General features: G+C 38.5%; 1 protein-coding gene across 1 annotated transcript in view; it reads left to right on the top strand.

Moving 5' to 3' along the window:
- Positions 1 to 19795, top strand: part of SLC6A11 (solute carrier family 6 member 11) — a 110399-nt gene extending 90604 nt beyond the window's left edge. Inside the window, exons 7-14 of the mRNA XM_075713605.1 lie at positions 1268 to 1371; positions 7212 to 7336; positions 8403 to 8515; positions 9873 to 10010; positions 14477 to 14579; positions 15467 to 15567; positions 17447 to 17617; positions 19643 to 19795. Coding sequence (XP_075569720.1) covers positions 1268 to 1371; positions 7212 to 7336; positions 8403 to 8515; positions 9873 to 10010; positions 14477 to 14579; positions 15467 to 15567; positions 17447 to 17617; positions 19643 to 19795 — 1008 coding nt within the window. The remainder of the gene's footprint in view (positions 1 to 1267; positions 1372 to 7211; positions 7337 to 8402; positions 8516 to 9872; positions 10011 to 14476; positions 14580 to 15466; positions 15568 to 17446; positions 17618 to 19642) is intronic.
- Positions 19796 to 22927: the final 3132 nt, after the last annotated feature.

Below are 22927 nucleotides of genomic sequence, written 5' to 3'. Positions count from 1 at the left end.
GACAGCAATGAAACCATTTAAGCCATTGATGCAAATCAAATGTGATCTTAATGTTATTCCTAAACAGAAACACTCTCAGCAACTCCAGAAACCAAGGTCTCAATCACATGTAAAACAAATACATCCCCTTCATATTTTTATGAGTATTTGATTACTGTTATTAGTATTGCTGTTATTAGTCTTGAAATCATTACCTGCATTACCTCTTTCCTGTCTCAAACTTAGAGTAGCTAATGGCTACACAGCTATTGCCTCTGGTTATCAGTCAGTGTTTTGTTACTTCTCTGAAAAGCACTTTGGCTGCTCTGCTTTAAAAAAAAAAATCTTACAGAGCTCACTTATCCCAGGAAACCAAGAGTCAGAATTTATTGGATTGTAAATAATAGTACAGCTGTGTAGATGGGGGTTCTTCACATTGCTCTCATGGCAAAATCAGGGGTTAAAAGAGTATATATTCACCTCGAGTAATAACACACCTAGACTCTTTTCAAATGAAATGAACTGTTCTGTTGGAGTATTTTTAAAATGAAAAAAATTGCATGTTATATTAATGTTCTGAGATTGCTGTGAGGAGAATAGTCTCACTGTGTCAGCTCTTGCTTCCTTTTTTTTGTTTTCTCTGATTTAGAATTTAGTATTTGCATCACTTTAGGTATGCATGATATCAACGTTACCATAATGATATTATAAAGCTACTTACTTGTTAAGCTCTACAGAACTTTTATTTGTTAATTGTACCATGACCAGAACAGCCATGTCCTCGTGCCTTATTGGGGCCATCAAATATTGCTAAAACCCCTTTTAAGGGGTTGAAAAGCTGTCTTTTCTCTTTCCCCAGCTTAATTTGTATATTATCTAGAGTATTTTTTTCACACTGAATTTTTAAATTTGAATAAGTAATTATCAAATGAGAATGACATAAATGCAGATGATTCTATTTAGGTTGCAATTACTAACACCTTAAGAAAACCATTAAAGAATTTATACTGGGTGAGGTTCTTCAGAAATTCTGTCTCTCTCTCTACTTAGATTAGGTTGAACCTGTAAAGACCAGCTGAGTTACTCCCTGTTTATACCACTGGGAAGGAGAGGGAAATTTAACTCAAAGCTTTTTTTTTTTTTTTTGAGGTTGTGACTTACAAAAGGTTTGCCAGATACTATTACCCTATTACCCTGTACAGTTGCCTCTGCAAATATGCAGTCAATATATTCATAAAGGTGATTCCTTCTTGACCTTTTATAACCACTCCATTTTTTTTGTCTTCAGGTGTGGGTGGATGCTGGCACACAGATCTTTTTCTCTTATGCGATCTGCTTGGGGTGCTTGACAGCCCTGGGAAGTTACAACAACTATAATAACAACTGCTACAGGTAATATCTTCCATGCTTTATTTTCACATTTAGTTTCAGTGATGGAAGTGTCCACATACTTAGTTTCACTCAGAATTTTCCTTTACCTATTTGCATGACTAATCATAAGCACATGAACATGTTTTTGTAGAACAGAGATCTATAACGTTTCTTGTAGTTGTTTCAGAGGAACTCTTTTCCAAAATTTGGTATTTTCATCCCTTTTGATCATATCTGACCCTTGCACAGCCACAAGCCACTCAGTACACACAGGTATACACAATTGCATGTACAATATACAGAATTTCATACATGTATAATTGCATGTGTGTGCAATATTTGTTTGTATAACGTATATCTGCTTTAAAAAAAAATCCTACAAAAATTTGTTATTAAAACTCGCGTGAATTTGGTCTATGCTTTGAATGTTACTTTTTCCCATAGTTTACTGTCTCCTAGCTAGAGCACAGTAGACATGGATAGCATTTCATTGCTTATCTTTATAGAAATCAGTAGGGAAATTGCTAATGACTACAGTAGGTTTTAATCTTTCCTGAATCAATGTCAAAAGGATATGACTCACCCAAAATCCTCATTCCATTTTACTAGCATGGGCAGGAATATGAGCACTACTTTTTTCTTCTGGCATCAGTAGTTATTGAATTAGTTTTCCTACTATTCAACAACCTTTAATACAAGACAGTAAATGACAGTTTGATGGTACTGACTCCATTACGATCTCCAGACAGAGAATTAAAATTTAATTTTTCTATAAAGGAAATAATACAGTCCAAAAGCAAAAGCAGAAGAACCCCAAACACACCACCCCCAAAGCCCCCAAAGTGTAAGTATTTAAATTCTAAATGACAGTTTTACTTAGAGAGTTCAGGAGACAATTTTAGGAAGTGCCTTACTCTTTCAGTGTCTTAGCAACAATTTGCTCTTCTGTCAGAGAAACACCAAAGAGTAGGACCCTCCAGACAGAGAGGGAATTGGGACAGAGACATGAATGTATTCACCAGCTGAACATCTGCAAAGCTATCCAGCAGCAGTTAAGGGTACTTTGCCATCTACACATGCAAAGTAACTTAGCAGCAACATAAGTGACTCTTTGCTTGGCTATGACAGCCAAAATTCCAAATGTTTTGCTGCATAAAGTAGTGTAAATCCCCTACAGTCTTCAGTGCTGATTGACATTATTTTCAGAATAATGATAAAGATGCCCCAACGGAGGGTAAAAAATGCCCCTACAGAACTGGTAATGAAAGTTTTCCCTAATTAGCATAAGTGATGCTTTAACAAAGACGCTACTCCTTTTCTCTCTTAATTTTATTTTTATTTCTTTCCAGTTGCATCCCATCTAGAAACTATTCTGTCACTTCCTCAAGGACTGCAGTAATCTTTTTATTATGGTTTTGTAACTCATTACAAAAAGCAGGAGTTTTGATGTGTGATCAGAGAGCTTATGTAATTTCCCTTCCTTTCCTCTGACCCTAGCAGTAAAAACCATCAGCAGCTCTCTTTTAAAGCTCCTGAGCAAGACGCTGCAAACAGAATACTTTTTACTGAATCCAAGCTTCACAATTCCTAGAACAAAATGTTTTCACAGATTTCCTGAATAGGACAGATTTTATTGTGTCCCAAAGTATGATTCTTAAGAAATCTGAGGAAAGTAGCAGGACAGAAGTTAACTGCAGAAAGCAGCTGAGTTAAACAGGGCGGTTAACAGAGCAAGACATACAAAGCAGCTATGCAGTGGAAAGCAGAATTAAATTTGTATTGTAACTAGTACTTAAAAAAATTAAAATCAAGCTATGGATTTGCCTCTTGCAATACCCGTAGTGTATTGTCTGATTGTAACATCTACTTTGACACTTTTTGCACTCTGTTTTACTAAACTTTTTTTTTCTAAGGGATAGTTGCATTGGAAAATAATGACATGAGGTATTTCAGTGGGAATGGGAAAATCTAAACCACACGTGGGTTTTTCTTATTAGCTACCTGATCTAATTCATTAAATTGTAAATGAATTGCAAACAAGTCACTTCACGTCTTTGAATAGGAAATGAATTTTTGTTGTCCTTACTTACCTTTCATTGTAATACATTAATACAGATCCTCCCTGGATTTACAACAGTTTATATCAAAAGTGACTCTTCTGAAAAGATGAAAGTAATGGCAGTACTATCAGCAGGCAACGTTTTCCCCATATAAATAAAAGAAAGGTGTACTGATGTTTCCTCTAATTTTTAGCAAGCTAAGAATTCCTAATCCATTCAGACCTTCTTAAGGAATGGATTAACTTCAGACAGCCTCAGGAGACAGAAGAGGAAAATGTTCTTGCCCCTGCTTCATGTGCTCTGTATTGGCAGAACTGATCCAGCTCCCCGCTGGACACTGTTCCCCACCAGGGGAAACACCATTCGGTTTCACAGCACCACTCCTTTGTACTGGAGGCTGCACCTCAGCAGGACAATTTTTATGTATGAGCCCCATGTACAAATCAGGGGTTAGTTGCTATGTTGCCACTGTGGTGTGAAGATAAATGAGTGATTTCACACACTGTCAACAAACAGACAAAACTTTTAAGAAATGAAGATGTGTCCTTTATCAAGCTTCTAGTCTAAGAGGAGGAGAGGAATTGAAGTTGGTGTTGAGGGGATCCATAAAGGCAAGGAAGTAACTGGAGGGACACAAAAGGCTCTGTGGGCTCTTCTCTCTAAACAGAGAAGCTCCTTCAGGAATGCAGAATCAATTTTCAGCAGTATCCTGCCTCTCAGGCAGGGAGAGGGTAAGGGATTCATGTCTTGAATTATTCAGGTGATTGGCAAGACATTAATTTGGAAGAACGTGAAGTTTTCATAAAAATTTGAAGTTTTCCTTTAATTTGAAATCAGTTTGGGCTTCAGTAAGGCTCTGATGCTTTCCTACGAAGGATGCTTATAAAAAATAGATGGAAAATTCGATAAACTTCATGTTCTCCTTCCAACGGCTCTTGGGCATTTGTGTTTTAAAATTCATTGTTTTCACAGTCAATGGATCCAGATCCCCTCTCAGTTTTCCTTCCCGTAGCAGAAAAAAAGACTGAACTACAGGTTACACACTTCTATCTAAGGGAAAAAAACAGGAGTTGAGGGGTTAGTAGAATACCTGCAAAGACAAAGGAAGGATGGAAATTAAAATTGGAGGTTATATTTTTATTAGGACAGGAAAGAGTGCTAGGTCCCCAGAGAACCGAGTGTTCAGTCTGTGACTGTCTAACTGGGGAAGAAAATGATGGAGCTGTGGCTGTGTTATGTCAAAAGAATAGGTACCTCACTAACTGGAGATGATGAAAATCCCCTTAGGTTCACTTTTGCCCATTTCCTTGAAGAAATGCCTATCTACCCTGTAACTGTTTTGTACCATGGCACTGTGGTTCATAGGGCTTCCCTGTGAGTGGAGAAATCTCTGTGCTCCTCTTGTTCTCTCACAGATGATCTAGTTACATAGGATTGTCCAGCTTACAGCACTTGGGCCTTGCCCTAGGACCTCCCCTCAAGAGGGAGCAGCAGAAACTGCCAGGGCCTCTGAAGGTGCACAGGGAGCAATGTGTCTCCACCTCAACCCTTTTTTGCATCGTTAGGAACTAGCAGCTCTCAAATGCCCTGTGCCACATCATTCTGCAGAAAACAGGCTGTTCCAAATGGAGGCATCATATGACTGCTGAGCAGTCAGATCCATCCCACTGAAGTAGTATTTCTTTTTTTTCTGCCAAAGGATTAAAAAATACATCTTTCTGACATCTCCTATTGACAGAGTTTTATCACACTTAGTATTAATTTCTCAGCATTGAACTCACCAGTTTCTTAGGTGAGATTGTGGTGAGAATCTCTCCAGACCTACTTCAGTCCTGAAATACACTGAGAAGGATGGTTAGGAAGATGATCTTTTTCTTTGTTTTATTTGTCTGCAAAGCACAAAGAACTCTGTGCTCCTGGCTGCTTTCTTTTAGATTGCAATTTTGCTTTAAAACTTCCAAAGCATATAACTAGCCTGGCTGCACATAACTACAGGAAGCAATTTCATATGAAAAGCAAACAAAAACCAGGTTAGAATTCTGATCATTTTCAGAATTTTCAGAAAGTATTTTAAAGGACCTATTTACCCCTGCTAATGAAGAAAGTGTTAGAGAAAGTCCACGCATGAAAGAAGTGTGAACATCACTGGAGTTCTCCATGTTGTCTTGATCTACAAATGGCAGTATTCATTCTTTTCATTTCTGGACAAATTTTGGCAATTTATAGATGATATGCCATATAGATTTTTTTTACTATGAAATTATTATGAAAACATAAAAACATTCTCAAAATAATGGTTAAAATTAACTGCCGATGATGAGAGAGCACCAAAGCCTCCCATGGCCCAATGGTGTAGTTCAGCTGATCACTCACTTTGCAGTATTGAAATGTATGCCTGCTTCCTGCCATTTAGTATGTATGTGGCTGATGTTAGCAGGTTAGGTGGATCAAAGTCAGTAACAGCAAGAGCTTTGAACAGATGTGGGATGCTCACTGGTGAAGGAATAAGATACTGGAACTGATCACCTCACTTTCAACTTGATAAACTGATGAGATAAAGTTACAGGATAAAAATAGCAAATGAAACAAGCAACAGGACAGAGAGATTACCAAAGAAGTTTTGCTTGAAAATATGCCAGAACTTCAGAAATATGAACTGTCTCTGATTCTTAAAAAGTCACTACAAATCTGTGACAAAGATGGGAATGATTGAAGATGTGGATTCAGAACCTGTTAGATTTTACAGGGTCATTTCTTCTCATAGATAGCTTGCACAAAAACTTGCTTCAGAGCTGTAGTAGGATGGGAATAAACCAGACTAAGGTATAGGCTTGACAGAGCTAAAGGCTTGCCTTGTGTTTCAGTGTTTTAGAATCCTAATTTACTTTCAGGCATCTAGGTTAGATTATTACTTTCTCAAGTACACAGCTGTCTCTTGTAGCAAACTTAAAAGACTGGCTGTCATGATAAATCATTCCTACCTCATCACCTGTCAAGCCTGAAGTGCTCTCTGAAAGCAGGATGAACAACGATATTTCACGGAGCTCTGGGGAAAGATCGCACCTTTCTGCAAGAGGATTTTCCCTTTTTAACAGTGATTTACTATTGTGACATTTCCAGTCTGGGAAAAGGAATATTTCTTCACCTTGTCCTTGTAGTTGTCATTGTTTGATGGATACACAGGTCTGAGATCAGTGTCCCTGCACTGTCTTTGCCTACTTGTTAGGCACATTTTTAGGCATATACACGCTTATTAGATTATGTATGGTGATTTTCATTACCACAGCTTCTTAAAAAAAGTTTATAATCCAAAGTGGAGTTGTATTTTGTATGGAGATATATATACATTTGCAATATACTGTAACTGGAATAGCATTAGCTAAGATCTGACCATCGGATGTTTTTCCAGGAAATTACTACCATTTTTATATAGTTTATAAATTATTTCATATTCTCTGGAATACATTATTACAAATACTGTAGAAAAATTGTTCTTAATACCATTCTTGCAATATTTTTACATGTTTTTTAAAGATTCTATCGAAAACCAGTAAGTGAGTAGCAACAGGTTTGCAATTCAATCAGTTAAAACACAAGCAAGGGTATTATGATGGTATCTTTCTGCAAATGCTTATGCCTGACTGATTTCTCTCAGGCACAGTATCAGTTGGGAGTTTACTCTTCATGAGCAACTTGATGTCCATTCCTGCAGCTTGGGGTTCTGTTAGTCCTATGGCTCAGTATATGAAAGAAACCCAGGCTCTGGAGATCAACTGCAGTGTTTTTTATTTATATTTTCAGAGACTGCATCATGCTCTGCTGCTTGAACAGTGGCACAAGCTTTGTTGCTGGTTTTGCTATCTTTTCAGTTCTTGGATTTATGGCTTATGAACAAGGCGTGCCCATTGCAGAAGTTGCAGAATCAGGTAGGTTCTGAAAGCAGTTTTCTGAGTTAACAAAAAATGCCTAGAGGTTGCTGTCAGAATACTTTGTCTGTGCCATTATCTTATGGAAAAGTTGACTGATTTGCAGATAGTTTTACAAAACTCCTCTTAAAAACCTGTTACCTGACTCATTAGAATGGTCATACATTTATGTGTGAAAAATATTAATGTTATTGTGCATAGAACCAAATTCAACTTTAACAGATCTGAGAAGTTACCAGTGCTGTTGCAAAAATGTTCGATTTTAAAGATTTCTGTAAATATGCAGCCAATGAATTGATGTTATGTATCAGCAGCAGCACTCAAAAACGCAGAGCAGATTTTGAACAAACCAGTAGACATTCGGCTTGCAACATGTATGGCTTCCAAGATGCAGCTCTTACCATTGACCACATTCTTGCACAAAATGTCAGATATGGTGCTGTCTTAGGAAAAAAAAAATCCAGAGTATGTTAATAAGTTATATAAGGCAATCATAGGACCACACAATATTATTTATTCAGGTATGCAAGTCTTGCTGTACATCCACACAAAGAAGAAGGAGAACGTAAAGTACAGTGATGTCTTAGCAGAAGTCTTGACCTTCAAACATTTGGACAGAGTTGATGTGCCAAGCAAGTCTTCATTACTGATTAGCCTCATCACCAAATATTTAGACTATTAGAGATGTAGGGTTTGTCAAGGTTTTCATCCTTGTATTTAGCTCCTCTTATCTGCCATAAAAGAACAATCAAGTTGTGGTGGGTTGACCCTCGCCAGAAGCTAAGCATCCACACTGCTGTTCACTCACTTGCCCACCCCAGTGGGATGGGGAAGGGAACAGGAACAAAAAAAGTGAGAAAACTCAGGGGTCCAGATAGAAATGGTTTAATAAGAGATGCTGTGCAAGCACTGTTCAGCAATAGCCACAATGTTGGTGTTAGCAATGCTGTTCTATCCACAAATCCAAAACACAGCACTGTACAGGCTGTTATGAAGAAAGTTAACTCTATCTCAGCCAGACCCAGTACACAAGTATCAATATTTCCTTTCTTGTCTTCCTTTTCAGGACCAGGACTTGCATTCATTGCTTACCCTAAAGCTGTTACCATGATGCCTCTTTCTCCTTTGTGGGCAACTCTGTTCTTCATGATGCTCATATTCCTTGGATTAGATAGTCAGGTATGAAACAAAAGCTATTTAAATATTTTGTCAGATTCCCTAGCATGTGTATATCAGCATCCTTGATGTAAACAGCATCTAACCTGATGGAAGAATGAACCCTAATTTAATTCCTTGCTTAAAACCAGTGATCCAAGTTTCCTATTTGAAATCTTAGTTGTGTGATGCTGGAGATTCCTTTATGATTTACAGTGAACACTGATTCAGCATGACTATAGCTTTCTTTATTAACATGGAAATCAGTTTGAACTTAAATATGGGTGATTAAAATTCACAGTGCAGTAAAATACCAGTGTGTCTTCCAATTTTTAAAGCACTTTGCAATGAATTTTGAAACTGAATATCAGATAGTGATAATGTAAGTTCCTGTGGTGTATTTATACTTCCAGATACCATAGCAAGAAATGCATAGTCATATTCTGCAGCAAAGTGACAGCATAGAAGCTGTCCTTCCTATGTGACCATAAAAATTGTGAAAGCTGTTTGATGAAAAATGTAAAGTAGCTGGTATCTTTAGCATGTAGCTCAGCTCTCAGCATGATTTTGTTCAGAAAGTTTATGATTGTATACTGTAGAATAAAGCTCCTCAGTGCTTATTTTGCATGACACTTCTAATCATTAAAATTAATGTTTTAATAACTACTGTTTTTCCTGCTCTAACATTTTTTTTTTTTAAAGCCTTTGTTAAAACAAGCAGTTCCTGGATTCTACTCTTGACTGTTCCAATGAGCAGGCTTTATATTGTCTAATTTTGGGCATTAATTTTAGTGCCTATTTTAGAAACCTCACTTTAGAGCCCTGAGTCAGAAGCTCGGGCCTCTTGCTGTCTGCTGATTTCTTAAGTTAGTAAGAATGTTCCTTCCCTCCTTCATTAGAAGTACTTGGCTTGGGCACTTAACAACTCTGTGGAACTTCTGTTTTCCGTAAAATGGAGAGAACTTCTACAAAAAACCTGCTGCATAGCATTCCTTTGGGTGACAAAAGTGCAGCATGCATAGAGTGAAATTCTGCTGCAGTCCTATGAACGGTTTGTACATTATTTAAGTCCCATTCAAGCTACATTTGAAAGATCTAACTTTTACATAATGCATCTGCTACAGGGCAAATATATTCTGAGGTAATATTAGTGGATTCAACTATTTGAATTTGGTGGTGGACTGGAAATCCATAGCTTTGGATCTTTTAATTCTGAAATTATGTTCCTCTCAGTTTGAGCTTCTGCTTATACGGTGTCCTCAGGGATCATTCAGTCTCTATGATGAGAACATATAAGGATATTTGAAGTGTTTGGTAGCAAATCCAAACTGAACAGCAGATGAGACACATTTCATTTGCACTTTCCTATCATTTGTTCTAGTTTGTGTGTGTTGAAAGCCTTGTGACAGCTGTTGTAGATATGTACCCAAAGATTTTCCGAAGGGGCTACAGAAGAGAACTGTTGATTCTCAGCCTTTCCATTGTGTCATACTTCATTGGCCTGATAATGTTAACTGAGGTAAGATGTGCTTTGTTGTACTACTGCAGAAAAAAGGAAATGGGTTTCTGTTTATAATTGTAACAGATAAAATGCAAAAATATTTGCCATAGACAAATTTCACTGTGAGGAATATGACTACAAAATACTTGAGAGACTGTTTTCAGCTGCTGTGTAACATTTGAAATGTGAAATGTAGCCTCAGTTTTTCAGTTGAGCTTAGGAGATATTTTAATTAAAGTTACATAGCCAAGGAAATTCCATCTGCTTTGCACCAGCCAATCAGATATACTGATTGTGGTTTCTGCTTAGGTACTCTGGGCAGACCAGTCTGATAACAACTACATTTTGGATGAATAGATCAGTAAAGAAGATGAAGTAAAGTGAAAATAGAAAACTAAAACATCTTTGATTTTTGTATCACCAGGCCAGGTCAATCAATACAGCCAATCTCTGAGCAGAAATTGCTTCAGTAAGCGGGGGGCGGGGGGGGGGGGGGGAATTCAAACCAACCAGGGTATTTGCTTTGGGATGTTCTAAACGAAAAATTCTGAGGGTGTCAGTCCATCCCATCAGTTCATGATACAACATGTCTGGCATTACTGTGTTTGATACCCAGGCTGGGGAGACACTTTGGGATCCTTTGGTACTTGGTAGGAGGTTAGTCCTGCTGCTCAGTGTTTGCTTTACGAGTGAGTTGTATCAGTCTTCCTCTCCTTCACTTTACCCTCTCAAAGACAGGGAGAAGAGGGGCAGAGTCCACACTCTCCCCTGCCCATATTCTTCCGCTTGCTGGGCCATTAGAGCCTTCCTGTACCACAGAGCAAGGCAAAGAAAAAAGTTTCATGTCCGAGAAGCTGTAGAATTAAATGTCTGAGGAAGTCTGGCTGTATTAACCGTGAAGGGCCACAATGTGTCTCTGTTGTGCAGCAGTCTCAGGCAGAGTTTCCCAGTGAAGCAGCCTCCCAGGGCTTCATCAACTCATCTGTGGTCAATTAAATTCTCTCTACAGAGATCCACAGTCCTTAGACTACGTGCTTTTCAAATTTCTTTGTTACTGAATAGAATAAATCAACAAATCAGAATATACTAGCTTTAGGTACACTTTCAAGGAAAGAATAACTAAAGATGTGGAGGAAAGTGGAGACTAGGACAAAATGAAACTTTTATTATTTTTTTCATTGACAGTTTGTGCCAGACTAATTGACTATCTTTCTCTTATTTGAGATAGACACTGTACGAAGCAAATGCAGTTGAGCAGAAGTTTTATACACCTCAGTGAAGGAATTGAAAATTCACCACAAGAAAAATTAATTTTATTCAAAAGAAAAGGACTGGTACATGTAACTGGACGAAGAGGAGATCATGACTGTTGGTGTTAAAAGAGACAGTGTCTGAAATGAGATTCTTAGTGAAGTTCCACAGACAGCACTTGGTGTCAATTTTATCTAGTATCTGTAGCTGACTTGCTATGGAAACAAGTCACATATAGTCATTGGCTACATGCGACTAGCTCTCTGGTGATGTATTCCTTCTCCATTTTAAATTTTGAACCTATTGGCAGATTTCAGTCAACTTAATAGAAGTTTCAAAGATAAGTCCTTTGTCAACATTCATGAAAGTTGGCAGCCAGATAGAGAAGTCCTAGAAGTGTCCTTATTGTTCAAAAGAACAAAGCATGAGTTCAGTCTTTATTAAAAAACACAGAATTCAGAAAAAAGCTGTAGCCTAATGAGTGCACAGTCTTTATTAAAAAACACAGAATTCAGAAAAAAGCTGTAGCCTAATGAGTGCATGAAGTATAAAGGCTCACAGTCATCTATAAGATTTAAGTCCAAATCAGGCTTCATTAACTCTCATGTTCCTGGGTCACAGAAGAAGTCATAATGATAGGGAAGGACTGGATGACTGGAGTATTAAACATGGAGTAGACTATAGTAGCACAAGGTATAAGGTCGTCCATATAGTAGTAAACATTTCTACTAGGCATTGAAAATTATTAGGAAAGAGAAGTATCTGGATGTGAAACTAAGCACTACAAATATGCTGTAGACATAAACCCATGTTTCTTACATGTTTCGGGAGGGTATTTCCAAATGAGAGATGGGAATAGTCCCAAGACTGGACAAGGTAATAGTCCCACTGAAATACTATGTATGACTCTGGATACTTGTATTCAGACTGGAACAGCATGCAAAGCAAGAGCAGGGAGGATGATCCTAGGAGTACAGAGCTGATTTCACCAGACACTAGCAAAATGATGATAATATTAGCAAGGGTGTATGATTGCTTTCTGTAAGTACATCATAGATGTAACAGTGAGTATAAACATGAATTATTTCTGCAAAAAAGAATGGCTTCCTTTCCCTCATCCCTAATCCAGAGTGTATAAGCTGGCCATGAATAATTAGGCTGAAAATTAAGAAAGGATTTCTATCCATCAGAACAGTGAGGGTCTAGAAGTTTTTCCAAGAAAATAGTTCTGGTTTTAAACTGATTGTCAGATTGTCAGTTAGTTTATGAAAGACATTATGTGACATGGTTCCCTGTGAGAACAGAGGAATTGACAATGGATGATGAAGAATTCCTTCCAGATGCGTGTCCCTGTAAGTTGAGCATTGTAGCAGAGCAACCTTATAGGCACCAATTTGCCTGTAATCATTCTTATCCCTCAGTAACATAAATTATCTTTGCTATGTAAAAAGCAGAAATTTTGGAATATTTCCTCCCACAGTGCAATTGTTAAGCAGAGCACTGACAGATACATGATTGAGATGTACAGGCTAGAAGAAATATAAGCATGAAGAGTGAAGAGGAAGCAAGTTCTCCAAAATGACAAGAATATTCTTGCAGGAGTTTTGCAGAATTGTGTTCCTTACATTGTACTGTCTCAGTTGGTTGATCTCTAAGTTTCCAATTTTCTCAGATATTTGCTGAACATCACAGTGAGCTCTTTGCAGTAAAGATGTTAATTTGTGAGATTTTGGGAAGCAGTCAGCTGGCAGAGCTGACTAAAAGCAGTGTAGCTAATAATCAAAAAAGCATCTGCATTAGGAGAAAAAAATAATTTTATTTAAAAAATGTTGCTTCAACATTTGCATTCTGGTCTGGGAGGGCTGACATTCCACAGTGCTTTTACTATAACTGCTCAACAGAAACCTTAAAGGAAAGAAACACTTTTTTCTCAGTATCACTAGAGAGACCTAAGTTATTACTGAGAGGTGTGGCTTATCTACATCATCAACTAGGCAATCTAAGTAGCTATGATCCAATGCAGAAATGACACACTGGTAGATAACACTCCATTCCATGGTACTTCAGTAAGGTATCAAAGCATTATGCATGAGTGAGACTTCCAAGGGTAAATATATCATAGAATCATAAGATGGTTTGGGTTGGAAGGGACCTTAAAGATCATCTAGTTCCAACCCCCCTGCCATGGTCAGGGACACCTTCCACTACACCAGGTTGCTCAAAGCCCCATCCAATCTAGCCTTGATCACTTCCAGGGAGGGGGCTTTCATAACTTCTCTGGGCAACCTGTTCCAGTGCCTCACCACCCTCATAGTGAAGAATTTCTTCCTTATATCTAATGTAAATCTACCCTCTTTCACTTTAAAGCCATTACCCCTTGTCCTATCACTATATGCCATTGTAAAAAGTCCCTCTCCAGCTTTCTTGTAGGCTCTCTTCAGGTATGGGAAGGCTGCAATAAGGTTTCCCTGGAGCCTTCTCTTCTCCAGGCTGAACAACCCCAACTTGCTCAGCCTGTCTTCATAGGAGAGGTGCTCCAGCCCTCTGATCATCTTTGTGGACTTGCTCCAACATGTCCATGTCCTTCTTATGTTGGGGGGCCCCAGAGCTGAACACATTCATTACTCCAGGTATATCCCAACTCTGTCCTTATCGTCTCTTGCATGTGGCTTAAAGGCTGTGAGCTACATTCAAACTTTGTAGGTCAGTTTACTCATTTTACAGTCCCTATGCCATTGAAGAGTGATTCTAATAACTAAAGATTTTGCCTTCTTTCCCCACATTTTAACTATTTCTTTTACATATTAACAGCAGACACAAAAACAAGACCCTGCATCTTCATGTGCAGTGATCTGGAGATCAAAAGTACCTGTAGTTATCTACAGCTTGATGTGGTAACAAATGAAGTTGAAAAAAAGCATGGAGGTGGGAGAGCGTTTTGGAAACAAGTCAAATGTAGTTCTCTCCACCCCAGGATTTAGTACCTTAAAGCAAATGCACAGTATTCAACTGGCATAGGGAATAATCTTAAGTGCTATGGAAGGAAAAAAAAATTCACAATTACAAATCACTGAGAAATGAATATTCTTTGTTCAAGAAGGAACTAACTTTAGTAGGAAGATTGCCAGGGAACCAACAGATTGACTGTGTAGTTAAAGCCGTATTTGCTATGAAATATTCCTACTGGTGCCAACACAATTTTTTTTTTTCCTTTTTCTGTTTCTGTCTTTCAGGGTGGGATGTACGTTTTTCAGTTATTTGACTCTTATGCAGCTAGTGGCATGTGCCTTCTTTTTGTTGCCATATTTGAATGTGTCTGCATAGGCTGGGTTTATGGTGAGTTGCTGAAAATTGCTGTGATTTTGAGTTTTTATGAAAGTTTTCTATTTGCATAAAAGCAATGTGAAAGCCTTGTACCTTATGGAGTGGGGCTCTCCACATTCCCATGCCCTACCAGAAGTCAGGAATGCCTTTTTTTCCACGCTAAATAACAAAGATAGTGGAATTGATATTTTTTTTTTTTTTCCCCCCTTAGCCCTTGTCAGGACTGACCTCCACCTTCCTTCACCAAGGAAGTCCACAGCTGCCTTAGAAAGTAGGGGTGGCAATAAGTCTTTCACAAAGCATCTGTGCAGGGCATGTTCCCTTCCACTTCTGACACTCACAGATAAATCCAGGGAAGTTGGAGCTCATGCCTCATTAACACAAAAGGGACATAGTAGTGTCCCTAGCTCTGCTGTTTCTGTCTGTCAGCAAAGTCAAGAGAAAACCACCACAGTATGTTCATGGTTACACCCTCAAGCATTTTTTGCTCACAAAGGACTTCCTGTTTTATTTTATAAAGCAACGTATGAACTTCAGATCACACATGTCCCCAGCTATCTAGGGATTCGCACACGAGCTTGTAGCATATATATATATATATGTATACTTTTTAACTGGGCTTACTCAGACTGTTACTGACCAAAAGCCATTTCTGTTTTGACAGCTCACCCACTCTTACTCTCTGTTCATATTGGTCAGATACAAATGTAGGCAGCAATCTCTGCCACAAGTATGGAGCAGATGACAGAGAGCTGTATGTCAGGGAAAGAGATAGCAGGTTCAGTCTCTGCAGCTGTGTCAGAATCTATGGTTTTCTCTTTACTGTTTTAAATACTGACCTATACAACTTCTTACATGTACATTCTACATCTGATTTTGTTTGTTTTTTTTGGGGGCAGGCAGCAATCGCTTTTATGATAACATTGAAGATATGATTGGGTACAAACCACTGTCATTGATTAAATGGTGCTGGATGGTCTTAACTCCAGGTATTTGTGCAGTAAGTACAGAACATCCAAGTAACTTGTTTGTCCTGGTTTCAGCTGGGATAGAGTTAATTTTCTTCCTAGTAGCTGGCATAGTGCTGTGTTTTGGATTTAGTATGAGAACAACGTTGATAACACACTGATGTTTCAGTTGTTGCTAAATAGTGTTTATACTAGTCAAGGACTTTTTAGCTTCCCACGCTCTGCCAGGTGCACAAGAAGCTGGGAGGGAGCACACCCAGGACAGCTGACCCAAACTGACCAAAGGGCTATTCCATGCCATATGACATGATGCTCAGTGTATGAACTGGGGGGAGTTGGCTGGGGGGCAGCGATCGCTGCTTGGGGATGGGATGGGCATTGGTCAGCGGGGTGGTGAGCAACTGCATTGTGCATCACTTGTTCTGTATATTCTTTTATTATTATTATTATTACTTTCTCTTCCTCTGCTGTCCCATTAAACTGCCTTTATCTCAACCCATGGGTTTTACTTTTTTTCCGATTCTCTCCCCAGTCCCACTGGAGGAGGGGGAGGGGGAGTGAGCAGCTGTGTAGTGCTTAGTTACTGATTGGGGTTAACCCATGACATTGTTTTAGACATAAAGAGGGTTTTCTGTGCATATTTTCAGAATTTTGCTGCTGCTAATATTTCACAATGGTTGATAAAAATGCCTATTGATTTGTAGCATGTTTTAATTAAAAAACACTCTGTAGAATCTGTAAAAACTGTGAACTATGAGAAATCTTAGCGTATACAATAACAGGAAAAAAATAAACTCAGGGCCCTAAATGAACATTTGTCAATAGAACAGAGGCTTTTTTTCACTGCATTGCTAGTATACCTTGTGTCTACCCAGTGTAACTCAAGCTCCTCCAGACTTCTGCTGGCTTCGTTGCTGCTCCAGCCTCCTATTTCCTTCCCTCTCTTTGGGTGAGTTGACATTTTCGAAGAAGACAGGACATTTTTTTTTTCTAGTAAAAGTAGTATAAGAGGCCAAGAGCACATCTCATACGCACGAAGAAGGGAAAGGAATTTGCATTACTAGAAGCTAGCAGTACTGGTGCCAGCTCTGGCAATCTGCTGTGGCTACATAACAGGGACAAAATTACAAAAGGAGCATGACCAGATTGCCTGTAAATTTGATCCACACGTGCTGGAGGTTTAGATACTAAAATCTTCCGGTTCTCCAATATGTAAATGATAGCAACTGCAAAATCACAGATGCTGGGGTACCTGGAGATCCAGGTTCCTTTGAGCTCTGCCAGTTTATTTGCAAACTTGGGAAAATTTCTGACTCATTTTCACCAACTCTGAAATGAACTTTATATCACTTGCTCTTTCACCACTTTGGAGAAAAGTACATAGTACCTTTTCTGTATTTCATACATTTAAACAGTCCAAACTGCTTGATTAGATACCTGTCAAATTTAGACAGATATATTTGAGCTTTTGTGAGGATGAAAGAGTTGGCCTGCAGAATGAACTGCAGATACAGACAGTGGATTAAGGCAACTTTGAAAATTTTGGCTTTCCTTTTTCATCATGACAGGTTGGAGACAACGCAGCTTGTGTTACTTAATCGCAGCTGGTTCACGGTAGCAAAGCTTAATCTTTCCTGCCCAGGTAGCGTTTGCCATCGAAGTGCAGGTTTTATTGTCATCAAGAGGTAAATAGGATTTAAGCTTGAAAGGTTGTTCATTTCTGTGGAAGGTACTGAGACATATTATTTAAGCTGTACATAGATATTGCTGTTTTCTTTTCCTCTGACTGAAAAGCTTACCTCCACTTTCCATCTTTAGGGAGACTGGCCTTGCCTGAACAGTCAATCATTTTCTTATTACATAGGCAGTGCTTTTTCAAATACCGCTAATATGTTTCTCTGCTTATTTCAGGGAATCTTCATCTTTTTCCTGGTGAAATACAAGCCTTTGAAATACAACAATGTATATATATACCCTGACTGGGGCTATGGCATAGGGTGGATGATGGCGCTCTCTTCCATGATCTGTATCCCTTTGTGGATCTGCATTAAGCTGTGGAAGACAGAAGGCACTTTCATAGAGGTAAGATATACTTTCAGACTAATGATACTGAAAAAAGAAGTGGGAAGGGAGTGTGAATCCTCACCTGCATGAGACTTAACACAGTTTATTCAAAAAAGCATGTACCTGTTCCAGTGGCAGCTTGGGTTAGGCCTCTCAGTCACTGATGGAAAGAGGCATCTGAATTTTCTCTTATTTTCTTAGAATCACAGAATCGTCTAGGTTGGAAAAGACCTTTAAGATCATCTAGTCCAACTGTTAACCTAACACTGCCAAGTCCACCATTAAACCATGGCCCTAAGCACCACATTTACACGTCTTTTAAATGCCTCCAGGGGTGGTGACTCAACCAATTCCCTGGGCAAAACTTCTTTTGAATTTTCTTTTTTTTTTTTGCCTGACTTCAGCCTGTGCTAAACTAACCAATCCTATAACTTTAAGGTGCTCTGTTCCTGCTCAATTTGCAGCTTACAATGTCTGTAACATCAGCTAAATCTCTCAAGAAGGTTTGTACCAGCCATTCATTCAGGTCAGCTGCCTTCTTTCCATGGTTTTGGTAACTAATGTTTGTGCTAGCAGGCTTTTCTCCAGGAGCTGGGTAGCAAACACTCACATATGTCTTCTGGACAGTTTTTCTGACTGCAGTTCTCTAAGTGTGAAATAGAGGCAAAAAGAAATATTCAGTGCAGTTTACTAACATTTGGTATCAGGTTATCTCAGGTCTAGGCTGAGGTTAAGATTATTAAATATAAGACCTTTTCTCCAAAGAAAGACAGTGAAGATGGCTATAATGGAAGAAACAAGAATATAAACCTTATTTGGCTGTTTGGGATTTCTCATATTGCCGAAAAGCCTGGTTCTGTCATCTGGAGTTCCTTAGATACTAGTCAGTAAAAGTAGGTATCCCAGTATTGCCTCCTTCTATCTCATTACAGGTATGGAGGGGACTTTATTCAGTCCCTTTCATGCTTTGTCAGTCTTTCTGATATTCTCTAGGATAATGCCAATGTGAAGAACAAGACAGTAGGAATTTCTGTGTCTAGGGTACCTGGAGCTCATTAACTTACCTAGCACGCTTGAAAGATCTCTCAGTGTATACTCACACTTTCAAAATTATCCTCCATTCAGAACCAAAGGGTGTGACATGTGAATATATCTGAGTTTATATCAGTGTAATAGTTACTGCTTTCTTGAATGGAGAAGCTAACATGCAATTTTTTGTGCTGGCTGATGGCAGTCCATATTGAAATGACTCCATGGCCTGGAGACTACCTAGGAATTCTTTACTGTGGGTATATAAACAAAAAATGAATTGTCTATAGTATAGTTTTCTTAGCATGTCAAAAGAGGAAGTTTTGCACAGATCTTAACATTAGGTTTTTCCTTAATGCATCTACCTTACCCTTTCTCTGCAAGTAAATAGACTTTGTTTATAGAATCTCATTTTGAATTGCCTTGTAGTCTGAAGCACTGCAGACAGGTCATTATCTTTTCTGTATGTGAATGATGAGAGGGTTTTTTTAATTACAGTTGGGAGATTCTCAGGCAGCCAACTTCCTGCAGCATCTCTGCTCTCCAAGCTGTAAGCAGCAATGTTGCTACTGCTGTTATTGCTATAAAAGAGAAAGTTCTCAGCTGAACATGTATATTTTTCTTTTGTTCTTTATTGTAGCTTAATACACTTTTGCTGTCTCTTGGGTTTGGGGTTTTTTTGCAGTATATATCCTTTGACTGTACCATGAGAAACAAAATGTACCCATATAACAGGCCTTACCCAGAATATTGTGCTGAATTTCTTCATGGAAGGAAATGTTACTCTAAATCAGCACGAAAATTCACTGCGACTTTGTCTTTGCCTTCGTTCTCTAGACTTTTGTCTGGTGTGATTTGTAAAGAACTGTGTGGAATGCAGTTTTATGAATGTATCTATAACAGGGAAATGAGAAGCAGTCATGCAAGAGAAGAGGATTTTATAGTCAATCTGTTGAAGAAATGTGTCTGTGACCAAGAAAAAGACAATGATTTCCATTTTCTCAATTTTTCTAGAAATTCAGGAAGCTGATTACACCTAGCTCAGATCTGAAAATGAGAGGGAAACTTGGAGGAGGAGCCTACATTGCAGCAATAAATGACTGCGATGCCAAACTGAAAGGAGATGGCACCATTTCAACCATTACAGAAAAGGAGACACATTTCTGAAAGAACTATCTTTTTTGTTTTATTTTTTGTAAAAATAAATAAATAAATTCACTTAATTATAGAGGCTGGCTTGTTTTGCACAAAATTTTATTAACCATTTAATTTTAAAGTGAAAATTGTATACTTGTTTAAAAGTGATTTTTTTAAATTACTATATAAGTAATGATTATGTAAAAGAAAAAGAAATAGTATTATATGGTATGTTAGTGGTGACTTCTTGTAATATGGTGATTTCAGTAAATGTTTTTTTAGAAGTTAGAGGGACCTGTATAATGTGCTGTAAAACTTTTCTACTTTGATTTCTGGCAGGTGTAATGTATAGATATATGCATTCTAATCTGTAAGCATTTCAGACCATTTCAGCTTTTAATGTATGTATATAAAGGGGACCAAAATCTCCTTTTGTTTATATTGGAAGAAATTGTATGGGGATGGGGGAATGACTTTTAACTGCTGTTGCATATTACTCTCTAAATGCGGGTTGTATCCAAAGTCCATTGAAATCGGCGGGAGCCTTTCCCACTGGGGCCAGTGGCTTTTGCACCAAGGCTGTGTGCAATTCAGCCTTTCCCTAGGCCCTGGCAGCTGCAAGACTGAGTTTTGCACCTAACAAAGCTCTTCTTTCAGGACAAGTTTTGTGAAGCTGACAGGAAGCACCACCTCAGCTGCTTTTATCACCTTCCCTCCACCCTCCATTTGCTTCAACAGGTCTAAAAATGTGGTGGAATGGGCCCACTTCTGAGTCACTGTTTTTGTGGAGATTGGATAGAGAATATTTCTTACAAGCTATGAATTTTGCTGCTCTGCTCTTGTAAGTTAATGGCCTCTAAGATGATATGTACTGCTTCAGGAGACCTCTAAAGCTTTTTCATTTTCTTTAGTGTCTGGGTGGCCAGTACTTCATTTTGGTTGACACTTCCCATCCCCTGAAGTGAAATGTGTTTTGTCTATGCTTGTACAACAGGAGATCAAGGTTACTTCATATATGTGGAGATGTTCTGATGAAAAAAAGAGCAGGTTTATAGCTCTGCATACTTTGGCCTCTCTGTCTGTCTCTTTCTATGGTGGCCAGTCTGTCTGTCTGTACATCTATTCATTCCCCTCAAAAGAAATCAAGGATCCTGTAATGACAATGTGCAGCGCTATATAGCTTTTCTCATCTTCAAGGTACTTTCTAGATACTCTTAGATTAGGCCAATTGCTCTACCCTGAATGTTATCAAGGGTTGCACTGAAGTCAGAACAGGAGTTTATTCGGTGCAAGGCTAGAGTAATTGGTCCTTAATCATAGAATCATAGAATACCAGGTTGGAAGGGACCTCAAGGGTCATCTGGTCCAATCTTTCTTGGCAAAAGCACGGTCTAGACAAGATGGCCTAGCACCCTGTCCAGCCAAATCTTGAAAGTGTCCAATGTTTGGGAATCCAGTACTTCCCTGGGGAGATTAATCTTTACAAGAGTTCCAGGAGGTAATTTATATATGGTGCAGATGAAGGAATTAAGACAGGGATGTTGTGACTTCTGTTTCACAAAAGGAGCAGTACTGGGTTTGTGATATCAGGCCTTTTTATTCTATCAATTGTATGAACTGACTCCATCTGATTTAAAACAGATTTTTTTTGCATCCAACTGATGGATGGTTGTTACCACGAGGTATGCGAATGCTAGTCCCAGTATCAAAACCTCTACATTATCTCTTGGGTTTTTTTTTTCTTCTGCCAATATTCCAAACCCTATTATTTGTTCTGGACATTTTTTTTTTTCTTGTCCTGTTTTTTTTTATTTGATGGTTGTATGAGAAACCTGTGGAGGAATACTGTGCTGCACTGCACAGAATTTGATGGGGAGAGACAAGCAACAGCCTAAGTCAGCTCAGAAGAAATGTTATAAAATCTGCTGTCTTCTCTGCAATTCAAAATCACCAAAGCTCAGATACCAGCATATGGAATTATTAGAAACAGAAGTGGCTGCTGGCCTTCTACAGAGGAAAACATTTCACTAGAAGTCACTAAGTATGTCTTAATATTACATAGAACTGTACATGTAGTCAACATTTCTTTGAGATTTTATGGTTACCTCTTAAAAAAGCATTTTCAGAGAATCACTTTGTCTCAAAGTTACATATTAAATCTAATAATCTGTTTAATTTTACTTCATCTTATTTGTATTTTTCCTGTGGTAAGGTGGAAGTCTAAGAGAGAACTTCTCTACCACAATTCTACTTCAACTATTTAAGTCCTGCTTGCCTTTGCATGTCTCCATCGTTAGGTGCTTAGGAAAGGACATTTTGAAGGAGTCTGCCTTTATGAAGGTACTGAACCATCATCTTGTGAATGCTGGCCTCCCTCAAAGGGAGTCTTCAGCTTGGCATCCAGAACTGGGGGTTACCAATGAAAATCACAGTCCCATTGGAAAATGATACTTCTGGAAGAGAAATGCTCCCAGAATTGAAATCACAGATTGAGCTATGTAACTACAGAAAATACAGCGAAGCAACAGAAAGCTACATATTGACATTGAAAAAATGCCCACTCCAAAACCTTAACATTTTTGGAAGTTCTAATGAGTCATAAATATTTCTAATCCAGTGTCCCTTTCTGGTCTTTCTCTCCACCCACCAGAGTTGCAGAACTAAGGCCCCAAAGCCACATATGGGCCTTGGGATGGATTATGTTCCCTCCCAGAGTAAACATCAACACATTTTCTTATCAGTGAAGGATGTGCAAATATAGATTCACTGTTAGGTTACACTTGGCCTTGATTTCAATGAAGTTTTCTTCAGCAATCAGGACTCCTCATGAATGTTTACTGTAAAGTGTGCCAAGAGGTGGAACCCACACCACTCAACTGGCCACCCGTTAGACACAAAATGAAAATCCCAGACAAGTCAAGATTGCCTTTTGAATCACAACACACACTGCTGTAGCAGAAAAAATTGACTTGTGCATTTTAGCTTATCAATGTACTTTGAACTGTTGTACTCATCCAAATAACTCCACAGGAACTATATACTTTGTATGGAACATTCTTCCTCTTCTGCTGCTATGAACCATTTCACCCATAGCTTTATACACATACATATGGTTTGGCATGGTCTAAAGTATTATACAGTATTACTAATGTGCTGTGCTTG

This window comes from Pelecanus crispus, chromosome 7, assembly GCF_030463565.1.
Source record: "Pelecanus crispus isolate bPelCri1 chromosome 7, bPelCri1.pri, whole genome shotgun sequence".
In the NCBI taxonomy this organism is placed as follows: domain Eukaryota; kingdom Metazoa; phylum Chordata; class Aves; order Pelecaniformes; family Pelecanidae; genus Pelecanus; species Pelecanus crispus.
This window is presented reverse-complemented; position numbering and strand designations above follow the sequence as displayed.